General features: G+C 32.0%; 1 protein-coding gene across 5 annotated transcripts in view; it reads left to right on the plus strand.

The window, feature by feature from the left end:
- The window catches only part of ZBTB44 (zinc finger and BTB domain containing 44), a 54,865-nt gene extending 31,225 nt beyond the window's left edge, over positions 1–23,640 (plus strand). For 2 of the 5 annotated variants that reach the window (XM_074303790.1, XM_074303789.1), the window contains exons 2-6: positions 3,393–4,466; positions 10,442–10,523; positions 11,517–11,680; positions 13,337–13,637; positions 16,776–23,640. In XM_074303790.1, the coding sequence (XP_074159891.1) occupies positions 3,449–4,466; positions 10,442–10,523; positions 11,517–11,680; positions 13,337–13,637; positions 16,776–16,842 (1,632 nt within the window). In that variant the 5' untranslated portion in view covers positions 3,393–3,448 and the 3' untranslated portion in view covers positions 16,843–23,640. Of the gene's footprint in view, positions 1–3,392; positions 4,467–10,441; positions 10,524–11,516; positions 11,681–13,336; positions 13,638–16,740 lie in introns of all 5 variants that reach the window. The other 3 variants (XM_074303792.1, XM_074303793.1, XM_074303788.1) reach the window with 3 other exon arrangements.
- The last annotated feature ends 1,004 nt before the right edge of the window (positions 23,641–24,644 follow it).

The raw sequence follows: 24,644 nt of genomic DNA on the forward strand, positions 1-24,644 counted from the left end.
TTTGTCACTTTTAATAATTAAGTAGCTTCTATTCAAAGCGTCTCACTGGAACTTTTGCATTCCTGACTTCCTTCTGGATAGTCAGCCACTAGTAACTGATTACTCTGGTATTGAATGACATCAACAAAATTAGTAATGAAATGGAGCTCATTTTCCCCACTCATATTGTTATAACCCTCAGTTATGCATTCACTGCTGCTAAGCAATTCTCTTTATTGACTTGCCATGTTGAGAAACTGTTGTGAAAAGATCTATATCTACATAGATTCCTTAGCCCATCACTCCTTCCTACAGATGTTTAATTATTAGGAACTCTTTCCCCTACATCTAGTTAAAAACTATAGTTCTGTCTCAAGCCAAAAGTGTATTCTTCATGAATTGCATGGTTTAGGATTAAGATTTGTATGCCCTCCCAACATCACACAGTAGATTGTATTTTAAAATAATATTTGTGGGGCAGCTAGGTGGCGCAGTGGATAGAGAGCACCAGCCCTGAAGTCAGGAGGACGTGAGTTCAAATGTGGCCTCAGACACTTAATACTTCCTAGCTGTGTGACCCTGGGCAAAGTCACTTAACCCCAATTGTCTCAGAAAAAAAAAAATTAATAATAATAGTAATAATATTGGTGTTAGTAATCCAGTAATTAAATTAATATGAATCCCAGCATTTTAATGTATGAATCACATCATTTTAATAGTTTTTTAAAATGTTGATAACTTTCTCAATATATTTCCTTTGGGATATTACATATTATATACATTTAAGAACATTTTTCTGATAAAGGCATGCATAAATATTGCCACACTGACAAACATGGTTCATAACACACAAATAAAGGTTAATCCTGGAAAATATTTTCCTCTGTGTCACTGATTTTGTGTCAGTACTCCAGCAAAAATTAAGTCTAGACCAACTGCTTATACCATATACCACAGTAAATTCAAAATGTATATGTGATCAAAATATTAAGAGTCATACTATAAAAACAAGAGAATTCAGATCAAGTTCTCTCACTATTATGGCTAATGAGTGATTTTTTTCCCAATGAACAGTGTTTTTATTTTTTCCCCCAATTATGTGCACAGATAATCTTCAGCTTTAATTTTTATAAGATTGAGTTATAAGATTTATAAGATTGAGTTCCAAATTTTTTCACTTCCTTTCCCACTCTTGAAGGTAACAAGCAATCTGATATGTTATAGGTGTACAGTCATGTTAAATATATTTTTCCACATTAGTCATCTTGTGAAAGAATAGAACAAAGGAGAAAACCTGAAAAATATTAAAATAGTATGCTTCTATCGGCATTCAGACTCCATACTTCTTTCTCTGGATGTAGATAGCATTTTCCATCACTAGTCTTTTAGAATTGTCTTGGAGCACTGTATTGAAGAAAAGAGGTAAGTGTATCAAAGTTGATCATCCACCCAACATTGCTGTTGCAGCAATGTATAGTATTCACCTGGTTCTTCTCCCTTCATTAAGCATCAGTTTCCTCATCTTTCCAAGTTTTTCTGAAATCTACATGCTCATTTCTTATAGAACAATATATTTCTGGGCCGGGGATAGGGAGTGTTTGATATTCAAGGAATGTTAACTTTACAGATTCAAAAGCCATTTCCTAATCAATAAGTGGTCAGAGGATATAAACAAATCTCAAAAGAAAAATTGAAAATTATTGACAACCATATGAAAACAAAAATGCTCCAAAGCACTAAGAGGAGAAATACAAACCAAAACAACTTCTAAGGTTTCATCTCATTTTCAGCAAACTGGCAGTGACAGAAGAAAAGATAATGTTGTGAGGATAATAGAAAAGTAGATATGTTGAATTTATGGTTAGTGGAACTGAATTAGTTCAGCCATTCTGAAAAAGTTTGGAAGAAAATCTCAAAAATGATAAAGTGTATATACTATAGGAAAGTCAGCAACAAAAAGAGGGATCTCCTAATTGAGTGTATGTATGTGTGTGCTTTTTGGCATAACAGTGTACTGGAACCAAAGTAGATAACTACTGATGAGGGAATGGCTATGTGGTATATATATGACATGTATATAAGAAACTGAAATTGAGGAAACTTAAAATGGACACAAAGTGAAGTAAATAGAATCAAGAAAATAGTAACTTACTTAGCAATGTAAGTGGAAAGAGCAACAAAATAATTCAAACAGTACTGAGAATTTAAAATGGCCAAGCTTTTTCTTTTCCATTTTTTCTTTTCTTTTTTTTTTTTTTTCTTTTGTTTTATTGAGGCAATTGGAGTTAAGTGACTTGCCCAGGGTCACACAGCTAGGAAGTGTTAAGTGTCTGATATCAGATTTGAACTCAGATCCTCCTGACTTCCTGACTGGTGCTCTATCTACTATGCCACCTGGCTGCCCCAAGCTTTTTCTTAAAGAAATTTTTATTCTTCATTATAAGAATGATTGTCCAGGAAAAGATGAAGAAGAGCAATATATAAGAGATATAAAAACATTTTTTATTTGTTTTTAAGTAATCATTTTGAATTCATTGGTATTGCATTTAGTGTCTTTGTTCTCGGTAATTGATCCTTTTTCTGAATAATGTGCCATATACGGTCCCTTCCATAAAAGTATTCATTGATAGTAAATTGTGGCCCCTTTTTTTTTTTTTTTTTTTTTTGACCTGCTTTGATCTCTCCTTTACTCTTTAAGTCACCATAATTTTGAATCTTTAGAGACCATCAGTATGGTTTAAAAAATGTGTTTTAGATATAATTCTTAGTGCCAATAATTATGTAGTAACAAACAATTTGTTGATAGTGATCATTTTTGTTTTTAACTTTAGAAAATAACATTTTTATTTTAACAATTCTATGTTCATTTGTTAATACAATAGTTATACAAATCTTTTTAAAAAGATACTTGTGCTAAATTGGGAAAATTTATATAGAAGTGCAAGAATTTGACATCGTATTTTTGGTTCTTTTAAGAAATAAAACTTTTTTCATTTAACTTAATTAGCATGTGAAATTTCTTATCTAAAACCAATTAAGCTAGCTAGTACCTATCTATATCACATACTCTTGCCAGATGTCATTTATTTTATTAAACCTTTTTTCTGGGGATAGTAACGTACCTACTATATTTACAAAAGTATTTTTGACCTTCTCTGTAGCTGAATTTATGAAAGCATTTTTCATGCCCAACAATTTCCCAAAGGCTTCTCTCCTGTCTGAATTGGCTCAAAAATAAAAAGCACTAGTCCTATCTACTCAGAATACATTGAGCAGTTCTGTTAATGCTACCTGTCATCCTTTGTTGGTAGCATAGATATCCCATTAAAATGATCCAAATCCCTTTGAATTTCACTTTTATAAATAACACAGTTTAAAACTAGCAATTAATATTTTATTTGTATATCTTTTAGGACATTTCTGATTCATTTGCATCACTGAAGAGCATCTGTAGAAGAGGAAGGAAAAGATGGGTGTGAAAACATTTACTCATAGTTCCCCTTCCCACAGCCAGGAGATGCTTGGAAAACTAAATATGCTTCGAAATGATGGACATTTCTGTGATATCACTATTCGTGTCCAGGACAAAATCTTTCGGGCACATAAAGTGGTATTGGCAGCTTGCAGTGATTTCTTTCGCACCAAACTTGTTGGCCAAGCAGAGGATGACAGCAAGAATGTATTGGATTTGCATCATGTTACAGTCACTGGATTTATACCCCTTTTGGAGTATGCTTATACAGCAACTCTGTCAATTAACACAGAAAATATTATTGATGTCCTGGCTGCAGCCAGCTATATGCAAATGTTTAGTGTTGCTAGCACCTGCTCAGAGTTCATGAAATCAAGCATTTTATGGAATACACCCAACAACCAACAAGAAAAGGGACTAGACGCTGGGCAAGAAAACAATACTAACTGCAGTTTTACCTCTCGAGATGGTAGTCTTTCTCCAGTGTCTTCAGAATGCAGTGTGGTAGAAAGGAGCATTCCTGTTTGCCGAGAGTCCCGGAGAAAGCGCAAAAGCTACATAGTTATGTCTCCTGAAAGTCCACTTAAGTGTAGCACACAGACAAGTTCTCCCCAAGTGCTAAATTCTTCAACTTGCTATTCAGAGCCTAGAAATCAACCAGTTGACTCTTCCTTAGCTTTTCCCTGGACTTTTCCATTTGGAATTGATCGAAGGCTTCAATCAGAGAAAGTTAAGCAGGTAGAAAATCCCAGGACTTTAGAACTACCAGGCCCATCTGAAGCAGGTAGAAGAATGAGTAGTTATGTGACATGTGAGAGTACAAAGGCCAATTTGCCTTTGGCTACTGAAGAAGATGTACAGGTCAAAGTGGAAAGGTTAAGTGATGAGGAAGTTCATGAGGAAGTATCCCAGCCTGTCAGTGCATCTCAGAGTTCACTGAGTGATCAGCAGACAGTGCCAGGAAGTGAACAAGTTCAGGAGGATCTTCTAATTAGTCCCCAGTCATCTTCTATAGGTATAATATCTTTTGTATTTTTATATGTTGTAATATTGTACTTGTTGATAATGGCCATTATTGTCATGTGTTATTGAAAATTTGTGGGATTTTTTTCTTTGTTGTTGACCAGGTTGCTGAGTTAATATTTGTTACTTATTTGTTATTTTAAGAGAAAATACAAATGTGTGGATTTCTGTGGAACAGTAGCAGAGAGTAGAAAATAACAGTGAAGTTTCAAACATCATAATTTAATTGTAGATTGAAAAAAATCCAATAAGTCTTTAATAGGACTTCAAAAGAGACCTCCTTATGGACCATAGATTTAGACTTCTGATGTATATTTTTGAGCTTTTTTTGACCAGTCATCTCACTTTACATATGGGGAAGTGTTAAGTAAATTGTCCCAAGGTCACACAATTAGTAAGTTATATAATTGAGACTTTTAACACAGATCTTCTGTATACCAGCACTCTGTTCACATTACTTTTATCATTGGTATTTCAAGTCATTAATTATCGTGCGACTGCTCTGTGCCAAATATTGATCTGGAAGTTATAGAGAATATAAGAGATTGTTTACAATCTTTTCGAGATTGCTAGTCATAGATTTGTGAAAGACTAAATTTAACAATATAAGCATTAAATTCAAAATACAGGGATGGTAAGTAAATGAAATATGGATAAATAGAACAGATTGGCCAAAGGAGAGAGTTCTTTGTGGGGAATAATGTGGGATAATGCTTAAAAGAAGCTGGGGCTATATGAGGACTTTAGAAATTTGGACTTTTTTCTAGAACAGTAGAGAAGCTTAATTGTTTCTATTCGTCTTCCTCACCCTCCATTTTTTTGTGTGTGTGCCCCTTTGAAGCAGAAGAATGACATGTGAAATAAATCTGATGTCATTGTTTATAACAATTAGGACAACAGTCTAACTGTAAGATGGTAAAAGAACTGAACTAAAACAAGAGCATAATAACTAGAAAGGACAAGATGAATATATAGCATATTATAAAAGATTTCCTAGGACTTAGTTGATTGGATATGCATAGTAATGATAGCTGGAGAAAGTTTAGAGAAGAAAAGACAAAGAATTGAACTTAAGCTAGCATTCACATTTGAGGAGTGACAGAAAAGTAAATCGGCAAAAGAAACAAAAAAAAAAAAAAAAAAAAAAAAAAAAAAAGGAGAGAGCCAGAAAAATGGAAGGAGAATAAAATTAATATAATGAATGCCAAGTGTGACAAGTTTGAAAGAGACTTTTTGAGGCCAACAGTCTTAAAAATCAAGAGATTTCAAGGAAAATGAGGACCAAGAAATCATCATTAATTTTGGTTTCTGGTATTTTCAGTATCACTCATCCTTTAATGTGCTGCTTGATTCAAAATACCTGCTCAAGATGGCATAGTGGAAAGAGTAACAGACTTGGAGAAAGGAAGACTTAAGATCAGATATCATCTCTTCACACTCAACAAGCTAGGGTAATCCTGGCTTGGCAAGTCACAAAATCTCTTGTGTGTCCCAAGCAACTCTAAAAGATTTATCAACTCTTAAATTTGAAACTGGTTCTAGTGTTTCTTTAGAGAGGTTGTTCCCAAAATTGGGAATTTCATATGCTGAAATCACAGCCTTTTTTATTAATTTACCCAAGGATTTCTAGTTTTTTTAATCTCCACTTGTTTCATTAACAATAACGATTTTGTCAGAAGTAGTACTGAAACATCATCAGTGACCTCTTTATTTCCCTACCATTTTGATGTTTTTTTCAGTGCTCATTTGACTTCTTTTACCTGTTGATAATCATTGTCTACCTATAGTTTTCTTTTTTTTTTCTTCCTGAGGCTGGGGTTAAGTGATTTGCCCAGGGTCACACAGCTAGGAAGTGTTAAGTGTCTGAGACCAGATTTGAACTCAGGTCCTCCTGAATTCAGGGCTGGTGCTCTATCCACTGTGCCACCTAGCTGCCCTCTACCTATAGTTTTCAAGACATGCTTCTTACTTTCATAATTATACTTTGATCCTTCCTAGTTCTTTCTGATAACTTAACATTAAAAAGAATCCCAGCCATGCCCTTGGCTCTCCATCTACACTCTCTCCTATGACAATCTCCATTACTTCCATATATTCCATTGTCGTATAGTTGACTCGATTTAATTCAACACACATTAATTGCTCACTTCCTTTCCATAACCATATCTCTAGGCTAAATTTTTCACCCGATGTCCAGACCAAGTTTCTTAAAGACACTCAATGAACTACCTTTACTTAGTTCTATACTGGTCAGCTTTTTATTTTTAATTGGTGACTTGGATAAAGATATAAAAGTCGTATTTGTCAGAGTTGTTGATGATACAGAACTTAGGGAAATAGCTAGCATGATGGTTGACATTCAGGATTCACAAAGATCTCAACAAGCCAAATTAAGAAGCTAAATCTGGTTAGATAAATTTAATATGTTTAATCCTTGGTTTTCAGAAGTCCATTTCATAAGCATAGAAAATATTACTAAACCACCATTTTGAAAAAGATCTAGGGATTTTAGGCTACAAGTTATGAATCACAATCTAAAAGTGAGAAAATATGAGAATTGTCATCAAATATTTGAAAGGCTCTTCCATGGAAGAGAGATTAAACTTGTTTTTTATCTGAGAGAGCAAAATCAGAAATGATGGGTTGATGTTATAAAGGGACAAATTTAAGCTTAATATTAGTGAAAGAATCCATATTAAAGCTGTCCCAAAGTGGAATGGTCTTCTGTAGGCCTTCTGTATTTCACCTTTCAAGCAGAGTAGGTAATTCTTATCTAGCATGTTACAGAAATGTTTTTTAAAAGTTCTTTATCTGGGTATGGATAGCATTTTTCATCTTTTAAGTCCTTCAGAGTTGTCTTGGATCATTGTATTATCATTTACAGTTGATCATCTTACAATATTGCTATTACTTTGTACACAGTACATTTTATATTGCATTAGTTCTTGGAAGTTTTTCCAAGTTTCTGAGAAGATCCTATTAATCATTTTTTGTAGCACAATACTATCCATCATAATTACATACTACAATTTATTCATCCATTCATTCTCTTAACTGATTGAATTTCTCAAGTTCCAATTCTTTGCTCTCTCAAAAAAGATCTGCTGTAAATGTTTTGTACATTGGTCTTTTTCTGCAGAGAAGATTCTTGTTTGAACTGTTGGACCTTTCATCTCACAACTATCTAAAGAAACCATGTCAGAGGCACTACTATTTTAATTGTTTGTGTTTTTTAATAACATTTTTATATTATAAATAATATATTTCACAAAGCCACCACCATTTCCCCTTTTTGTTATCCCTCCCACCCTACCCCTTTCTTCTACACACACACACACACACACACACACACACACACACACACACATGTACACATTTTCTGACTTCAATTTGACAATCTTGTAGACTTCTACTTTGTCACAAACCTGTTCTCTGAAATCATTATTGACTGTTGCCTTTATTCAAGCTGCCTTTAGACTTGGAGTCAGGAAAATCTGAGTTCAAATTTAGGCTTAGACACTAACAGTGGGACTCAGTGCAAGTCAATCTTTCTCAACCTCAGTTTCTTTGTAAATTGAGGGCAATTGTTGCAGTGAATAGAGTACTGGGGCTGGATTTAGGAAAACTCATTTTCCCAAGTTCAGATTATTTACTAGTTGTGTGACTCTGGGCAAGTCACTTCTATTTGACTCAAATTGGTCAAATGAGCTGGAGAAAGAAATTCCAAGCCACTCCAGTATCTTCACTAAAAAGTTAATGATGAATCAGACACTACTGAATAACAACAATAGCATCTACTTTTCAGGGTGTTTAGGATAAAATGAGATTTTTTTTTTAAATGCTTTGCAAATTACAAAAGTAATTTTTGCTACTTATCATCAATTTGCATTATATTTGTCATTGAATATATTCATCTGCTTTCTTCACTCCAAATCACTTCATATAATATGCTTCCCTTAATCCCTTATATTGATTATTTCTTGGCAGTATTCCATTCCATTCATTTATAATGGCCACATTTTATTCAACCATTCAGCCATATCCAAATGATGGATAACCACTAAAAGTGATTATTTTGCCATATATAGCTTCTGATGCTCTTATCTGTGACCCCCCAAAAAACACCATCATTTTCCAGATATTTTTGTTCAGAATTCTGGTGTTAATTTGTACTCTTCTCTTTCCCTTTACAAGTCAAATTGATTTGGTTTCAGATTTCTCATGCTTCTTTCACTCTTCTCTGTTCCCACTACTATTATTCTAGTAAGTCCTCATTCTTACCAACCTAAATTTAAATTGTAATTTCCTTTGAAACACAGTGTTAATGTTGTCATTATACCGAGGATTTAGCACATTACCTTGCCCATATAATTGATACTTAATTAATGTTTTGTTGAATCTTTTTTATTAATAACCTTTATTTTGATACAATAGCCTCTTTTACAAATGATATTCTCATTATATGCAACTGTTAGTATACACAACTGTTAATATAAAGAATGTGTCCTCTATTTTTAATGGTATGATACCAATATTGACCATTTTATTTGACCATAATTTTTTATTTTCATTGTTGAATTTACTTCATTATAATAAGTCTATCTTATATTTTTCATTTCTTCATAGTTCCCATTTTAAAATACAATAATTTTCTTTTGTAAGTCAGAGTTTGTTCAGCTATTAATTCTTGGACACATTTTTGTCTCCAGCTTTTTATTATAAATAATGCTACTGTTAATATTTTTGTACATAAGAATTTTTAAAATTATCAATAATCTCCTTTGGCATATTGTCCCAGTAGTGTGGAATCTTTGGGTCAAAGGATAAGAATAATTTACTGTCTGGGCACTACAATGCAACAATTTGGATTATCTATGGAGTTCATTATAATGCTATGTCAAACCATGGTACTTTTTATTCCCCGTTGCTTCCTGTAAATATGCTTTGAAAACCAAACAGCTGTCTCCCTCTGACTTAGAACAGGAAATATATAAAATTTGACATCTTTTGAATTCTATACCATCAGATTTGACATGTAAAAATATTCAGTCTGAAGATTAAGTAGAAGATATTGGAGAAGGCTTTGTTCAGATCCCATCTGACATTTAATAATTATATATAATCATGGGTAGATAACCTTCATATTGCTGAGCCTTAATTTCCTCAATTGTAAAATGCATATAGTACCTCATGGGCTATTTTGAAAGTTAAATAAGACAATTTATGTAAATCGTTTGCTAATTATGAAATGGTAGCTGCTGCTATTGAGAATAAACCTATCCTGATTTTCTTCCCAGGAACAGAAACAGTTGAAGCAGTGCCCAAGAAATTTATGAGCTAAAACTTTATATTAATTTTGCCCATTTGCAAAATTGAATATTATAGCACTTTACACAGGGATTATTTAACAGATGATCCTAACTAACTGAAACATAACCCAAAACCAGGAATAAGGAGCTGTATGAGCCACCAAATTAGATATCATTTTCTAAGTTGAAGTTCATGAATTCCTTGTACTGGAGAACTTTTGGCCTCTCAATCAGAGCCTGTTTGTACATGTTTTAAACACAATTTTGGTAATCTTGATTTTCTGTTTTCTCAGTCCGTAGCAAATTAGGAGCCAAAGGGGGAACTGTTAGAGGACACATACTGGCAGCAGCAAGAAATACTAGCTTAGTGAGGGAAAAGGTAAAAAACTTTTAAAAACACACATAACTCATAAACATAGTAATCTCATTGTTTTTTAACTACAAAAACTTTACTGAGTCCCATCACTGTATTCAAGTACCATAAGAATGCCAGTTGTTGATTATAACCTAGCACCTTGCACTTAGTAGCCATTAATAAATACTTTTTTACTGAATTATGGCCTCAAGTAACAGCCTATTATAATAGACCAAGAAAAATTACTTTCAAATGAATTTTTCTTTAAGTACCTGATGGATATCTGCCTTTTCTTCTTTATAGGCTCAATAGATGAAGGAGTTGCTGAAGTTACAACACTCCAAAACTCCTCTGGCACCAATACTCATGCAGATGATGAAGATCGGTAAGTTCAAACATATTAGGATGCCATGGTCTCTTATGCTTCTATTCATTAGAACTGCTACTAATAATTGTCCGTCCATGTTTTCATATCCTGACAGTAATTTTTCCATTTTAGCTCAAGATGTAGTTAAAGAGTGCTCTCTCTTTTCATAAGAGATAGTTCTTTATTAAGCATGGCTGTGGTTCCTGAAATATAATATTAAAACTTCTTATTGGTATTTTAAAAATAGATGTTTTACATCTTATTAATTAATGTAGAAAATCAGTCATATTCCGTTCTATGGAAAAAAACTGATAAGAAAAATGTTAATTTCTGGAAATAATCTTTTCAAAATTATACCTTGAATTAACTTTTTTGAAATTGTATTATTTTATGTGTCTCAGAAAATAACACAGGAATTGAACAGCTAAAATATCCATTCATTAATTTAGGAAGCATTTATTAAGTGCTTACTCATTGCCTGGCACTATTTTAAGCACCAGAAATAGAATGGGAAAAACAAAATGCCTTCCTGCCCTCTAGAAACTTAGATTCTAATGAAGCAAACAAGATGTAAATAAACTTTTAAAAATCTACCTAAATTATATGATAGCATTTAGGTGTTATCAGGTATAATACTTGAGTAAAAAAAAAATGCTAATGCTTATCTAAGAAACATCTATAAAATTAAAAGAATGAAAATGTCAAATCCTTTAGCTTCTCTCATTTTAGATACAAGTTTAACTAGTGATTCTAAATGTCATTATTCCTAGTTTAGAGCAGGTTTGGTTTTTTGGGGGAGAGAGGGAATTTGTTTTTCATAATGCTTCAAATGCTGACTTTCTAACCTATCAGTCATGAAAATAAATTTTTAAAAAATCATTTAGAATTTATTTGACTTACAATAATTCAATTATATATTTGCCTAGCCTTAAAATATAAATATAGATGCCTTTTGTGGTTCTTGGTTTTTTTTTTTTTTTTTGTTTGTTTGTTTGTTTGTTTGTTTTTTAGATTGGAAAATGTTCAGTACCCCTACCAACTCTACATTGCTCCTTCTACCAGCAGCACAGAACGACCAAGTCCAAATGGTCCAGATAGGCCTTTTCAGTGTCCAACTTGTGGAGTCCGATTCACTCGCATTCAGAACCTTAAGCAGCACATGCTTATCCACTCAGGTAATGTTACCTTCTCTGCAGTGGTTTGAATTATGATTCTTTTTTTTTGTTTTTTTGTTTTTGTTTTTGTTTTTGTTTTGTTTTGTTTTTGTTTTTGTTTTTTGTTTTAGATTTTTTTTTCACAGTATATATGCATGAGTAATTTTTTTTTATAATATTATCTCTTGTATTCATTTTTCCAAATTATCCCCTCCCTCCCCCCGATGACAGGCAATCCCATACATTTTACATGTGTTACAATAAAACCTAGATACAATATATGTGTGTAAATACCATTTTCTTGTTGCACATTAAGTATTAGATTCCGAAGGTATAAGTAACCTGGGTAGATAGACAGTAGTGCTAACATAAATTATGATTCTTAAAATTTGCATGCAAGATTCTAGTCAATATGTATTTGAATATACAGAAGGTAAGTTTTTCTGGGCTTGGTATAAAGCTTTCTTTGTGAGCAAAATCCATCACTGGCAGGGATCCAGAGATAATCCAGGCCAATTCATATCTGAAGCATTATATTTCTCTTAAAAAAAGACCTCCAATTGATGGCATGCCAACATACTATTTCCTAATACAGCAAATTCTCAAAATTTAGTAACTCTGATCATTTGGGTTTTTTTATTTTTTAGAGGAAAAAAAATTGTTTTTCTGAAGCTTCTCCCCAAAACTATAGCTTTCTCCTTGAAAGTCAAGCAAAATCAATGTTAATCCCTCTTTTAATAAGAACAGTCACCTTTACCCACCAGACTACCCATACCTAACCCATGGACTTTTCAAGATTTTTCTATTTCTCCAAGCTAAACATTTTCAGACCTTGCATAGCATATTTTAAAAGTCTCATCATCATCCTTGGGTTCCCATACCATATGCATTCCTTTTTAAAATATAGCATTAGAACTGAATGCAGTTCAAGGACAAAAGTTTGACAGGATTACCATCCCCCTTGTTTTATAGACACTATATTTACAGGGTTTTGTGTGTGTGTGTGTGTGTGTGTGTGTGTGTGTGTGTGTGTGTGTGTGTGTGTGTAGAAAATAGTATAAATCTAGGGATTTTCATAAGTGTTATATATTATTGACCCTCAATTTTTGTTTTACATGGACTATTGGGTAGCTTCCTCCTCTCAGTGCTTAATATAATCGAAATTTTAAAATCAAATTGGGGACTTTATATTTATCTTAGGTCATCTTACAGATATGACTTAATACTGTATTGGAAAAATACTTTTGTATTTTGTTTCTGTCATCTATTATATTATCTATTAGTTTTGTGTTATCTGCAAATTTAATAATTTTGCCATTTATCCCTTTAAGTCATTAATTAAAAATTTGAACATGACCATATGATATACCATATCTTCTTTGAAGTCTCATAGCAATAATCATTTGATTTTATTTGCCACGACCAGAAATAACTGGCATGCATCAGTATTCTGTCTCCTTTTTGCCCAGGAAATTTTTTTGTGACTCTGGATGTACAGTTATATAAAACAGGTTTACAAATCAAATATTAATTGATAATCACAATTAAATTTTCAAGTTACATATGGCAACAAAATTGCATTTTAAAAGTCCATTTCAATAAAATTAAAATCTGTTTGATTTAGGCCCACCAGGATTCTTCTTTCATAGAAAACAATATATTCTTTCTTTTCTACAGGCATTAAACCATTTCAGTGTGATCGCTGTGGGAAAAAGTTCACCCGGGCTTACTCGCTAAAGATGCATCGCCTAAAGCATGAAGGTAAACGCTGTTTCCGGTGCCAGATATGTAGTGCCACTTTCACTTCCTTCGGGGAATATAAACACCACATGCGGGTTTCCCGGCACATTATCCGCAAGCCTCGGATTTACGAGTGCAAAACTTGTGGCGCCATGTTCACCAACTCTGGAAATTTAATCGTTCACCTGAGGAGTCTGAACCATGAAGCGTCAGAGCTAGCAAACTACTTCCAGAGCAGGTGAGGTGCACAACAAAAATCTAACCAGGGAAACTGCTTTTCTTAAACTCTTTCTTCCTACTTTCAGGGCATCCTGCTGTGCTTTTTATCAGGTTGCCAACTAACTACAATCACATTCACCTTTAACCCCCACTCCACTATCCATACTCTGATCACTTCTGAATTGTTCTGAATTCTATACATTTTATATGCTCACTATTAAGACTTTTTTTTTAATAGTAATCAGAACACTTTAAAATGTTAAAGTAAATAAAGCTAACAAAGTAGTAATTTTATAATATTAATGTTACTTGCATAGTGAACTAAAATATAATAATATAAAATATTTAGCTACAATTAATAATTTCAAGCACTTTGGATAGGAATAGATTTTTGGCCATTTCTTTTTTGTTTTAAACTCTATGAGAATATTTTTTTATCAAGTGGAATCTGTTTTAAAGCAAACTATAGCAAATCAATTGCATTTTTTTTCCCTTTCTTACCTATTTGAACAACTTCAGTGAAATCCCTTTTTTATCTTACTGCTTAAGTCTCCTGTTAGAACAATTTTCAGGAGAGTTAAATTTCCAATTTTCTCCCCCCCCCCCCTTTTTTTTTTTAACTACTTATTGAAATTCCTGTATCCTGAGGTCATAAATACTGTAACATTCTTAACTTTCACATTAACATTTTATACAAGTATTTTGTTTCTTGATAGTATTCTATATGTTACCAAAGCTGCTTTTTTCCCCTGAAAGCAAAATACTCTTTATTTTGGGGTAAAATTTGCTTAGTATATTTTAAGTTCCTGCTTCCCAAATATTATTGGTCTCTTTTTGCTATTTAAAGATGTTTCTCATTCTTTACTTTTAAAATGCACAGAAGCCTGGTTTTTAACTATCCTTTCATTGTTAAACTGAGTTTTTAAAATATCTTGATTATTATTATTATACTACAGAATTTTTAACTTTATATACAGTTTTCTGTAAGCTAGAGGATTCTAATTGATTATGTGAACCAATTAGGCTTATTTAGGCATATTTTGAAGAATAAATGAAAATATGCTTCTTTTGTTTTATAAACATAGCCTCCTTTTTAATATTTATACATTGGATAAATGTTTGGCGCTATTGTACTTTCTTTGATTACTGCTCAATAATGTGATGTAAAAATGTCCAGTCATGAAAAAAGTTACACTTACTAACAATGAAGTTTTCATAACTTGGTCCTGATGATAGACATAGTTAACTAAAGTTGATAAATAAAATATTTGAAGCAATTAAAGATTTTGGAGCAAACTATATATCCCTTATGTGATAATTTGCATACAAAAAGTTAGATGATGCTACAGATAGAGCATTAGAACAAAAGTTCAAATCCTATCTTAGTAACTTAATAACTTTGACTAGTCAAGTCTCTTAACTTTTGTTTGATTCAACTTCTTCTGTAAAATAGCATCTTCCTCCCAAGGTTAATTGTTATGAGGATAAAATGAGATAATATTTGTGAAGTACTTTGATAAAATGAGATAATATTTGTGAAGTACTTTGAAACCTTAAAGCACTATACAAATGCTAGCTGCTGTTACTACCATTATTATCACTATTATTATTGCTTAAAATTGGCATTGGAATCTGATTGAAATTTTTTTTTTTTGAGAATGTCTTTTTCATATTTTCACCTCAATATCTGAAGTCCTGATTTATTTTTCTAGTAAGTAAAATACCCTAAATTCAAGTGTACACAAAGATTTAGCTCCCTAAATTTATTGTCTAGTATCTCTTTGAAGTTGGATTTATGTATAGTTTATATAAAAGTAAGAAACTGAGATAATTTTGACATTTCATTCAAAAGAATATATTTGTATAAATGGATATAGTGATAGGATCAGTTTTGTATTTTGATAAAAGGTAGGCTATAGACTGTTTCTCTGTTAGTACTAATATTTTTAAAAATACTCCCATAAATACAATGTTTTTAAATTGCTAAGCTAGGTATCTGTATAAATTGGAAAGTAACACCTTCCTTTGAAATAATTTATCATTCATGCATAAAAGAAGCATCATTGCTTTTGTTTAGTGTGAGAGTATATTTTCTGACTTTTCAGTATTTAGAAACAGTTTTCATATCTAGCACTAGAACAAGTGTCTTTTATAATTTGCACTTTAAAAATAAAAATGTAGTGTTCACTTTTTTTTTTAACAGTTTTCTTAATTTTCTATTTGAGTGCTAATAACCAGAAGAAAAAATTTTAATACCTTCTTTGTTAGGTAACAATGTCCAAAATGCCTGTGTTCTGCAGATAATTTAAAAACCCAACATTTAGAGTGGTTGATTCTTCATCTTGTGTTCATGCAATTAGACATTCCTCCCTTAATTTGCCCATCAGGCAAATATTTTCCTATCTTTCAATAGATTTTGGATAGTATTTTTTCAGATAACAGATATTTAGCTAAAAAAGATGACAAGCCCATTCTATTCTTAAGCACTTTTAGATAGATAGTGATTAGGATTTACCCTGTTACCTTTAGTAGTTGTGCAGATCTTTTTTTTTTTTTTTTTTTTTTTTAATTTAGAAAAGAATTTAGGTATCTTGATATTGAATATGTTGGTGTAGTATTCTTGGATTTTACCAGTTACATCTAAAATAAAAGACTGTGGTAATTATACCAAATACCAATTATGTAAATGTTTTTTCCAATAAGTTATAACATAGTTTTGAAAGTATTCTTTAGCCCCTTTACACATTTATTAGGTGTATTTATATCCACTTATATAGCATCTCTCTCTTCCCCTCAAAAACATCAATAATATTTTCATTATCTCTACACAAACGTGCATGCCTACTAGCATTTACTTTTTTATTTTTAATTCACATAGGAATTCATATTCCCAGCTTAACATATTCATCAACTTTTACTTGAGTGTAGAAATACTCTAAAGACCATTTTTTTTTTAGCTGACAAAAAGTATGATGTGATTGTGATAAACTTCAGAGAAGATGATAAACCAGGATATGTTTTAATTTAACTCAGAAGCAATGCTATAAAAATTTTCTTTCCTTGAAATGTTAGAATTTGTTAGGGGCAAGGACTTTACAATATTTAGTGCTTCTTTTAAAAAGTAACTTTGTGTTTTGTCCTTTACCCCCTAATTTAGTGATTTTCCTAGTACCGGACTACTTAAACCAGGAGCAGGAAGAGACCCTTGTTCAGTACGAGCTTGAAGAACACAGTTTTGAAAGCAGTTCATCTGTCCAAATGCCTGTCATTTCACAGGTCTCATCAACTCAGAATTGTGAAAGCACTTTCCCCTTGGGGTCTCTTGGTCTGACAGAAAAGGAGGAAGAAATGCCAGAGCAGCCAAAGACCAGTGCCAGTACTGAGACAATTAGAGATGACCCCCCAAAATTGGAGCTGTCTTCTATTACTATTGAATAATTTCATGGCTTGGCATCATTTTTTTGTTTTTGTTTTGTTTTGTTTTAGAAAGTGCCTGTGCTTGGTCCTGTACATTTTTAATTTAATTTTTAAAGCAGAGAGTATAAGTGTGTATGTGTGTGTGTATGGGAGGGAGGGGGCGCGGGAATCCTTTTTACTTTTGTTAGCTATGCTTTAAACAGAAAACTGCAACAAGTGTCACATTTTTCATAACAGATCACTCTTAAGATTGAGTGTATAATAAGATCATGTGAAATCATAATAGAAGCTGTGATACACTTAAGGAAAACTGAAACACTTAACTAATTTCTTCTTCCACCATTAGCATAGGTTGTCTCTTACCTGCAAGCCCATTGAGAAAAGAAGAAATCAGAAGGTTTTTAATCTGACTGAAATGCAAAAAAAGATGCCAGAAATAAATTACCATACATACCAATGTCCTAAGTAGATATTTATCCCTCTACTCAGGACTTTGAAGAATATTTTGTAAAGCCTACTGTTTTCTTGAAGTGTTTACAGTAAAGTTTTTGTTGTCAAATTATTATGGTAAATATTTCTGATAATTAACAATTGCCTTTTTGAAGCTGTGTCCTTTTTTATGGTACTTCATCCAATATTTCAATATTATAGAAACACTCCTCCAAATATATATTTCTTGCATATGTGGAGGTATACAAGAAACAATGTTGTGTTGTGTTGTGTGTGTGTGGGGGGGGGAGTTGGTTTGGTTTGGTTTTTTTTTTTTGAGTCCAGCTGTGCATTTAGAAATCGACAATATAAGGAAGGAGAATACTATACATCCTGTCCTTACAGAAACTAGTCTACATATCTTCATGCCATAATTTTTTTTTGGCTAAAAATGTTTACCTTGAGCAATGACTGTTGACATTCAGCTAGGTGGTTTATTGTCCAAATATGTTTTCTTCTTGCCCCATCTTCATTGTATTTTACTTTTCAAATATTCGTCTAGTAACAAATTTACTGAAGAAAAAATATTGGAGTCTTTTATATTTGTGTGTGTGTGTGTGTGTGTGTGTGTGTGTGTGTGTGTGTGTGTGTACACTGTTCACTGTTGGGTATTTTCATTATTCTGTTTGGGATAAAATAAGGAATTCTCTGTAGAGGCCAAGTTCTTACCCCAACAGGAGATTGTTTACAAACGCCTATATGACAGTGATAAATTGTCCTTTTTCCAAAATAATTTAAACTATTGCCAAGTTTAATTAAGACAGCAGTTACTAGAACTTATACAAATAGTTAAAGCAATAAAGTTAGAAGTTCATGGTTCCATCTTTCCAGCTTTAAAAAAGATTCAGTTGGAACTCTGGTGGTCTTTTATATTTATGAAGTCATGTGCAACAGATCTGACAAGTACCATTAGGGATAACAGTAACATTAGAGCCTTAGATTAGTGGGTATTCCTCATGCTGCTACGGTGTTCAACTCCCTGAGTCAGAGTTTGAAGTGTCTGTGATGCTAGTGATTATGTTCTGTAGTGATCTAGTGCCATTGAAGCATCATTGATCTTGAGCCTCCAAAGAAAATATATGTTGATTCCAAGGGTTATGAATTTGAAGTAATCCTTTAGTTCTCTATATGGTTACCTAAAGTAAATTATAAAAGCACTTGGGTGGAATATGAAAAGGAAATGCAAAAACAATACCTGATTAAATGCATTGTTGTCAAGTGCTGGGCAGTAATTGTAGAATTATTTTTTTAACCATAAATATGCTAATTTCAGTGGACTATTTTCCATTTCAAAAAATTGACTAATTTAACTTAATTATCTAAATTTAATCAAATTTTGGGTTGTTTCTCTTTCATAGCTTTCATTATGAAGGTAAGAATGCTGTAAGTTAGATTATAAATTATATTCTTGATAACAGTCAGAACTTAGTTTATTCTGAAGGGTTTTAAAACATCACATCTTTTCTAATTTTTGCAAATACAAAGATAGGCAAAGTTCACTCATGCAGATTCTTCTTAGAATAAAGGTACTTGCTCAACCATCTTCAAAGTGTTCTTATCTCATCTTTCCAATCTTGCTCCCATCTTTCTACCTTGCTTCCATGAAACTTTCCAATTTTGTTTCCAAATATAGGGTTTACCTACTTTTTAGGAAAGTAAATATTATATATCACCAGTCATACTTCTTTACTGACTAGGTTATTTTTTGCAGCAGTTTGTGATCTTTTTGAAACAGTGCTGCATCCTAGTTTTTTTTTTTTTTTTTTCCTGTTGCATAACAAATGAAACAATTTTTAAATCAAGGAGTTAGTAGTAGAGAGTTTATTTCTTTGGATGGGAAAAAGCAAGATAGAAGTACATTCTTTACTACATTCTTTTTGACATTTTAGTATCTCTTCCTTTTATTTAATGTTTATCCACAGCTACAGAAGGAAAAAAGCAGTGTTGAGGGTAGAAGAAGTAGAATTAAGTAATTCTATCCAGGTTCCTCCTATCTTCTTGACCTGAGAACTGAACAATAAGGTAAGAGAGCTCTACACAGTAGTTGCTCTCAAGGCAGGCTGGCTATATTCTAAATGTGAGTTAAGCAACATTGGGTACTTTCTACAAATAGAAATTTCAGATGTCCAGGTTTCCAAGTTTGTGTAAATTTGTAACAACCACCTCTCAAAACTTTTCTAATTCCTTACTACTTCATTGCTTCCCCATCCCCCCCAAAAAAAAACCTAACTTATTCTAGGTATTTAGCATACATTTCATGTGACAACAATTAAATTAAATGCTTGTTTTGTTTTTGAGGGAAGTAGTTTATTTCACTGAAGTACATTTAGTAGGATATTTGGCTTACAGATCTGTTTTTAGGAAATTAAACTATAGAATTATTGCAGGTAATATTTGATTATGTTTATTTGTAATTTTTTTTAAAGGCCTGAAAATAATCTTTACCACTAATTTCTAAGAAAGAATACAAATGGATGAAAATACTGTGCTTAGTGTTATTTTAAAGGGCTTTAAGTTTTAGGATGTATCATAAACTGCCTTTTTTTTTTTTAAACTAAGCATTTTATATTTTAAAAAGCCTTTATTTTCAATCTTTCAGCTACTAAATAAGACTAATATATTTTAGAAATGAGCAAAGATGTTCATAACTAATCCCGTGGTGCCAACTATCACAGCTACATTAGTTTATTCTGTCTTCAGTCTCTTAATTCCATTAGCAGTGGTAAAAGTTCACTATATGCCATTATGCATAGCAATATGTATTAGCCATCCTTTTATCCTCATCCATAGTCATTTAACATCATCAATGTTGTTCTTTCTAGTATTTTAGTTGTAAATCATAAGGAAAGAGTGACATCTAAATATTGGGGGATAGAATTAGTACCTTTGTTACTGTGTTTTATTTTTTAATTTTTTAAATTATTATTAATGTTATTAAATATTATGATGACCCATAATTTTAAAAAATGAGTTGTTGGGTTGCCCTTAATTTGAATTTTATATAAGATATATGATTAATCCAGTATTTTTTTTTCCTAAAGTGCAAGTTGACTTGAAGTTAAATGTTTGAGTGGTTAACCAAAAGTTTATTCAATCTTACACTTTTATTATACAAAAATATGTCAAATTCAATTCTGGTTTACAGTAAACACAGTTCTATATATGTCCTTTAATTCTTTAAAACAAACATCTGGTGTCTTGCTACATTTTTTTTTTCAATAGATTTAAATCTAGTCAAATGTTTAGCTAAATTATATGTCCTGAGCTGAATTCTTATAGTATATACATTCTTGACTAGAGGAGCTCCTTAGAAACTATTTTTTCAATCTGCTAAGGTTAAATTATTTCTTTGCCTCTATTAAGATCTGATTGGCCTAAGAGTTAGTGCAGTAATCAAGAAGGATCTTGTTTATTGGTTTTCATTTTGAAGATTGTTTTATAATGCTTTGGTCTTTGTAATACAGCCCCTTCCCCAAAGTATTTACAATTTAATCACAGTAATCATTCAGCACATAAAGTTTATCTTAAAAGTGAAAAATTTTGTGTTTTAACTGAGAGGAATTTAGAAAGGGTGTTAATGTTATTGATATCTCTGGCTTATTTTCAGAGACTACTTGTGGGTATAGTTAAATACTTTTTCAAATAATTATAAAGAATTTGAGAGAATATTAGCAGTATAAAGTAGATATTTAAAAAGAACAATACCAAAATGACTATGACTGTTGACTTAAGCACTCAAATAAAAACTTCAGATTTTGACAGCTATTTGAATAAGAAGAAACCTAGTTTCCTTTCCTTAATAAAATATCTTAAGTTATCGAATTTAAAAACATTAAATTGAGCCTTCATTAGCCCATAACCTGTCTCCCTTTCTTGGTTTCAGAAGTATTGGACAGTATAGCTATTATTTGTATTTCCTTAGGGAGTCCCCAGTCAGCCTTTAATATTTAGTAGACAGTAAAGATTCAAGATATAAAAAATTACTCTGAATTAACTTTTTATTGGACCAATGTCAGAACCATTGAAGAAGCATTTCTGACACTTGAGAGTATAATTTTACATTCAGTACAACTAAGTTACTTGAGCCTTCAGCTGTTTGTGTGGAAGTATTGTTAATAGTACTTATTTTCTTTTTCAAAAGAAAACTGTACCTTCAGCCTATCAGTTCCTTATTACACTTGAACTAATCACTGCATTTTTCTATTTTGTAATAAACTGATATTCTTAGACAAATTTATTACATCATAATGAATGCAGTTTTGTGGTAGGGAAAAAATACAAAAGAATTGTTTGTGAAAGTGAGATTCTTAAAAAAGAAAAACTTACTACATTACACACTAAATTCTCCTGGTAAGATTTTCATGTTTGTAAAAGTAGTAATATACATTTAGCATTCATCCTGACAATGTTGCTGAGGCACATAATTTGAAATTGTCATTATAAAGTTCATTTCATGTCTCCTAAATAGCTAAGCTCCTCTCTATAGGTTGCAAATAGGATCTACTTTATACCAAATTTTATTCTGTAGCAAATACTGTTCTAATGAAGTTCTTGGTGTACATAATAGTTTACTGACAGCTTAGGATTTGAGCTTAGAATTTCAGATGACTACAAAAGTCATTTATTCAAACTTTAGGAAAATACTGTTTTAGTTATTTAATTTTGAAGTGCCTGATTTAAAACAAATTCTTAAGTTGGTAGCTCTCTTTTAAATTGATTGCATTTATTGATTAAGCCTTTAGTCTTGATTTGAATTGATCTTTTGATATACCATCACTTTGTTCATTTAAAGTTTAGTTTTCTTGGTTCTACAAACTCTCTCTCTCTCTCTCTCTCTCTCTCTCTCTCTCTCTCTCTCTCTCTCTCTCTCTCTCTCTCTCTCTCTCTCTCTCTCTCATTCTCTCACACACACACACACTCCAATTTCTAACCATAGCTGAATTTGATGGTACAATTTAAGGAAACTCTTTCCTTTCATGCTTCGATATCTAAATAAATTGAAAATCAGTTTCTGAACAAGTTAAAAATGTCATGGATGAATGCTCACATACCAAAGTACATCTGAGGGAGAGAGAAAGATGGCTCTTCCCTGCTTTGAGGGAGCATTAATCATTTCCCTCTTGATGTACACTAAGTTCCTGTTAGCATTAGTAGAAACTTTGTTCATTTTAGGAGAAGTCTGTCTCTAGGCTCCCTAGGAGCAGATACTACTTACTGCAAAAAATCTCTTGTTAAATTTTAAATGCTATTTTTCCTTAAGCGGCTTATTCTGATTGTCAATGTAATTCTCGTGTTGATAAATGCTATCTTAAAGTCTCTCACACTGAGAGAATAGCAAAGTTTTGAAAATTGCACTGCTTTTCAACTTTCAGGTGTCTGATATGAATGGTTCACATCAGGTATTTGGAAGGATTAAAACCACGAACTTTGTTCATTTTTTTTTTTTCCACTAACAAGTAATGGCTTCCAATGCTTACATTACAAGCTATTTTAAAACATTGTTTTAAACTTAAAATAAAACAAAACCCTATGGACCCCTAAAACTTGGTTTTGATCTAAGTTTCCAAGACTTTTAATTTCTCTTGTTTCTGGTGCCTCGTGGTGCATCAGATACTGCCTGCCTCTTTTTAGGGCATCTTTGTGGCACCTTATATCCAACTTGGAGGATAGTATATGTCTCATTTACACATATACCATCTTTTCAAAAGCCATTTTATAAAAGTCCTAGTATTTTAATATTTAAATATATATATTTGTGAAAGATACTTTTAGAATGGACCCCTTTTTTTTAAAATTCTCTTTTTTTAGAATAAAATGAACTTTCCAAGACTTCCTAATTGTCTTTATAGCAACATAAAAAGATAGTCAAATTGAGGTCAAAGGCCATAATCTGACTATCATAGAAGAAAATGGTGGTGGTTAATACAAAACATTATGAAAAGCAATTACCCTTAGAGAGATACATGAAGGAAATGATACATCATTTTAATGCAAGAAATAGATTTTTATATAAAACTTTTTTTTTTAATAATTTCATATTTGCTGCCATAGTAAGTAGCTCAGTGTTTTAGAGCTAACAAGTCTGGTCCCACCAAAACAAACAAACAAAAAATAAATACTAGATGAAAACTATACCCCACTGTCTTCCAGATGGATAACTGTTTTGTTTAACTGATGCATGCTTTAATATTTTGCCTATGTCCCTGGAAACAAGGAAATTTGGAAGTGATTTTCTTAACCCCAACATTTTGTGACTTTCTGGGCACTGGCAGTTTGTAAAACTCTTGAGATAGGATATTGCTGGAAGGAAAATGTGAATTAAATTATGTGGGTGGTGGCGGCTGTTTTTTCTCCCACTTTTTTACCCCCTTGCCCTGCTCATAACAACAGTAGAACTTTTAACTGTGCCAGTCCCCAATCACCAGCTTTATATCTGATTGTCATCTCATTCAAATCTAGCTTCTTTTGGTGACAGTGGCCACAGCTAAGTTACTTGGCATGTTTGACTTTTAACAACAGAAATGGTTTTTGTTTTGCTTTTGTTTCTTTAATGTGTACAATGTTTAAAAATTCACATTTTATATACTAGTAACTGGCTATTAGCATTTTTCAGGAACCATAGTTCTTGGTGGCTATATATGTGTATATATACATATATATATATATATATTTTTGTGACTTTTTGTAAACTAAGTGCCGTTTGAACGTTACAATCATTTTTAGAGTTATTGTAATCAATGTGAATATCATGTTTTTTCAAATCTGTTCTGAGCCTGTAGTGTTTGCTTTGTGATGCTACATGTATTGTATATATTCTGTATAGTAACATTGTACCGAAATACTAGCTTGTTTGATATAAGGAGAGTTATGTATTGAGTACTTTTTTGCTAGCCTGATTGTTTAATCTTTAAAAAAAAAAAAAAGTTTTAAAATACAAAAAGAAAAAAATTTCTCCAAACTGGTCCTTATTGAGGTCCAAAATTGAGGTGCAGTTGGATAAAAAAAGGCAGGGAAACACTAGTTTTGAGTGTCTTCGGATAGAAACATGAAGTTAAAATTTTTTCATTAAAATATATTAATGTTTTATGGAGTAAACTTTTTTATTTGTTGTTATTTAACC

This window comes from Sminthopsis crassicaudata, chromosome 3, assembly GCF_048593235.1.
Source record: "Sminthopsis crassicaudata isolate SCR6 chromosome 3, ASM4859323v1, whole genome shotgun sequence".
Lineage (NCBI taxonomy): Eukaryota > Metazoa > Chordata > Mammalia > Dasyuromorphia > Dasyuridae > Sminthopsis > Sminthopsis crassicaudata.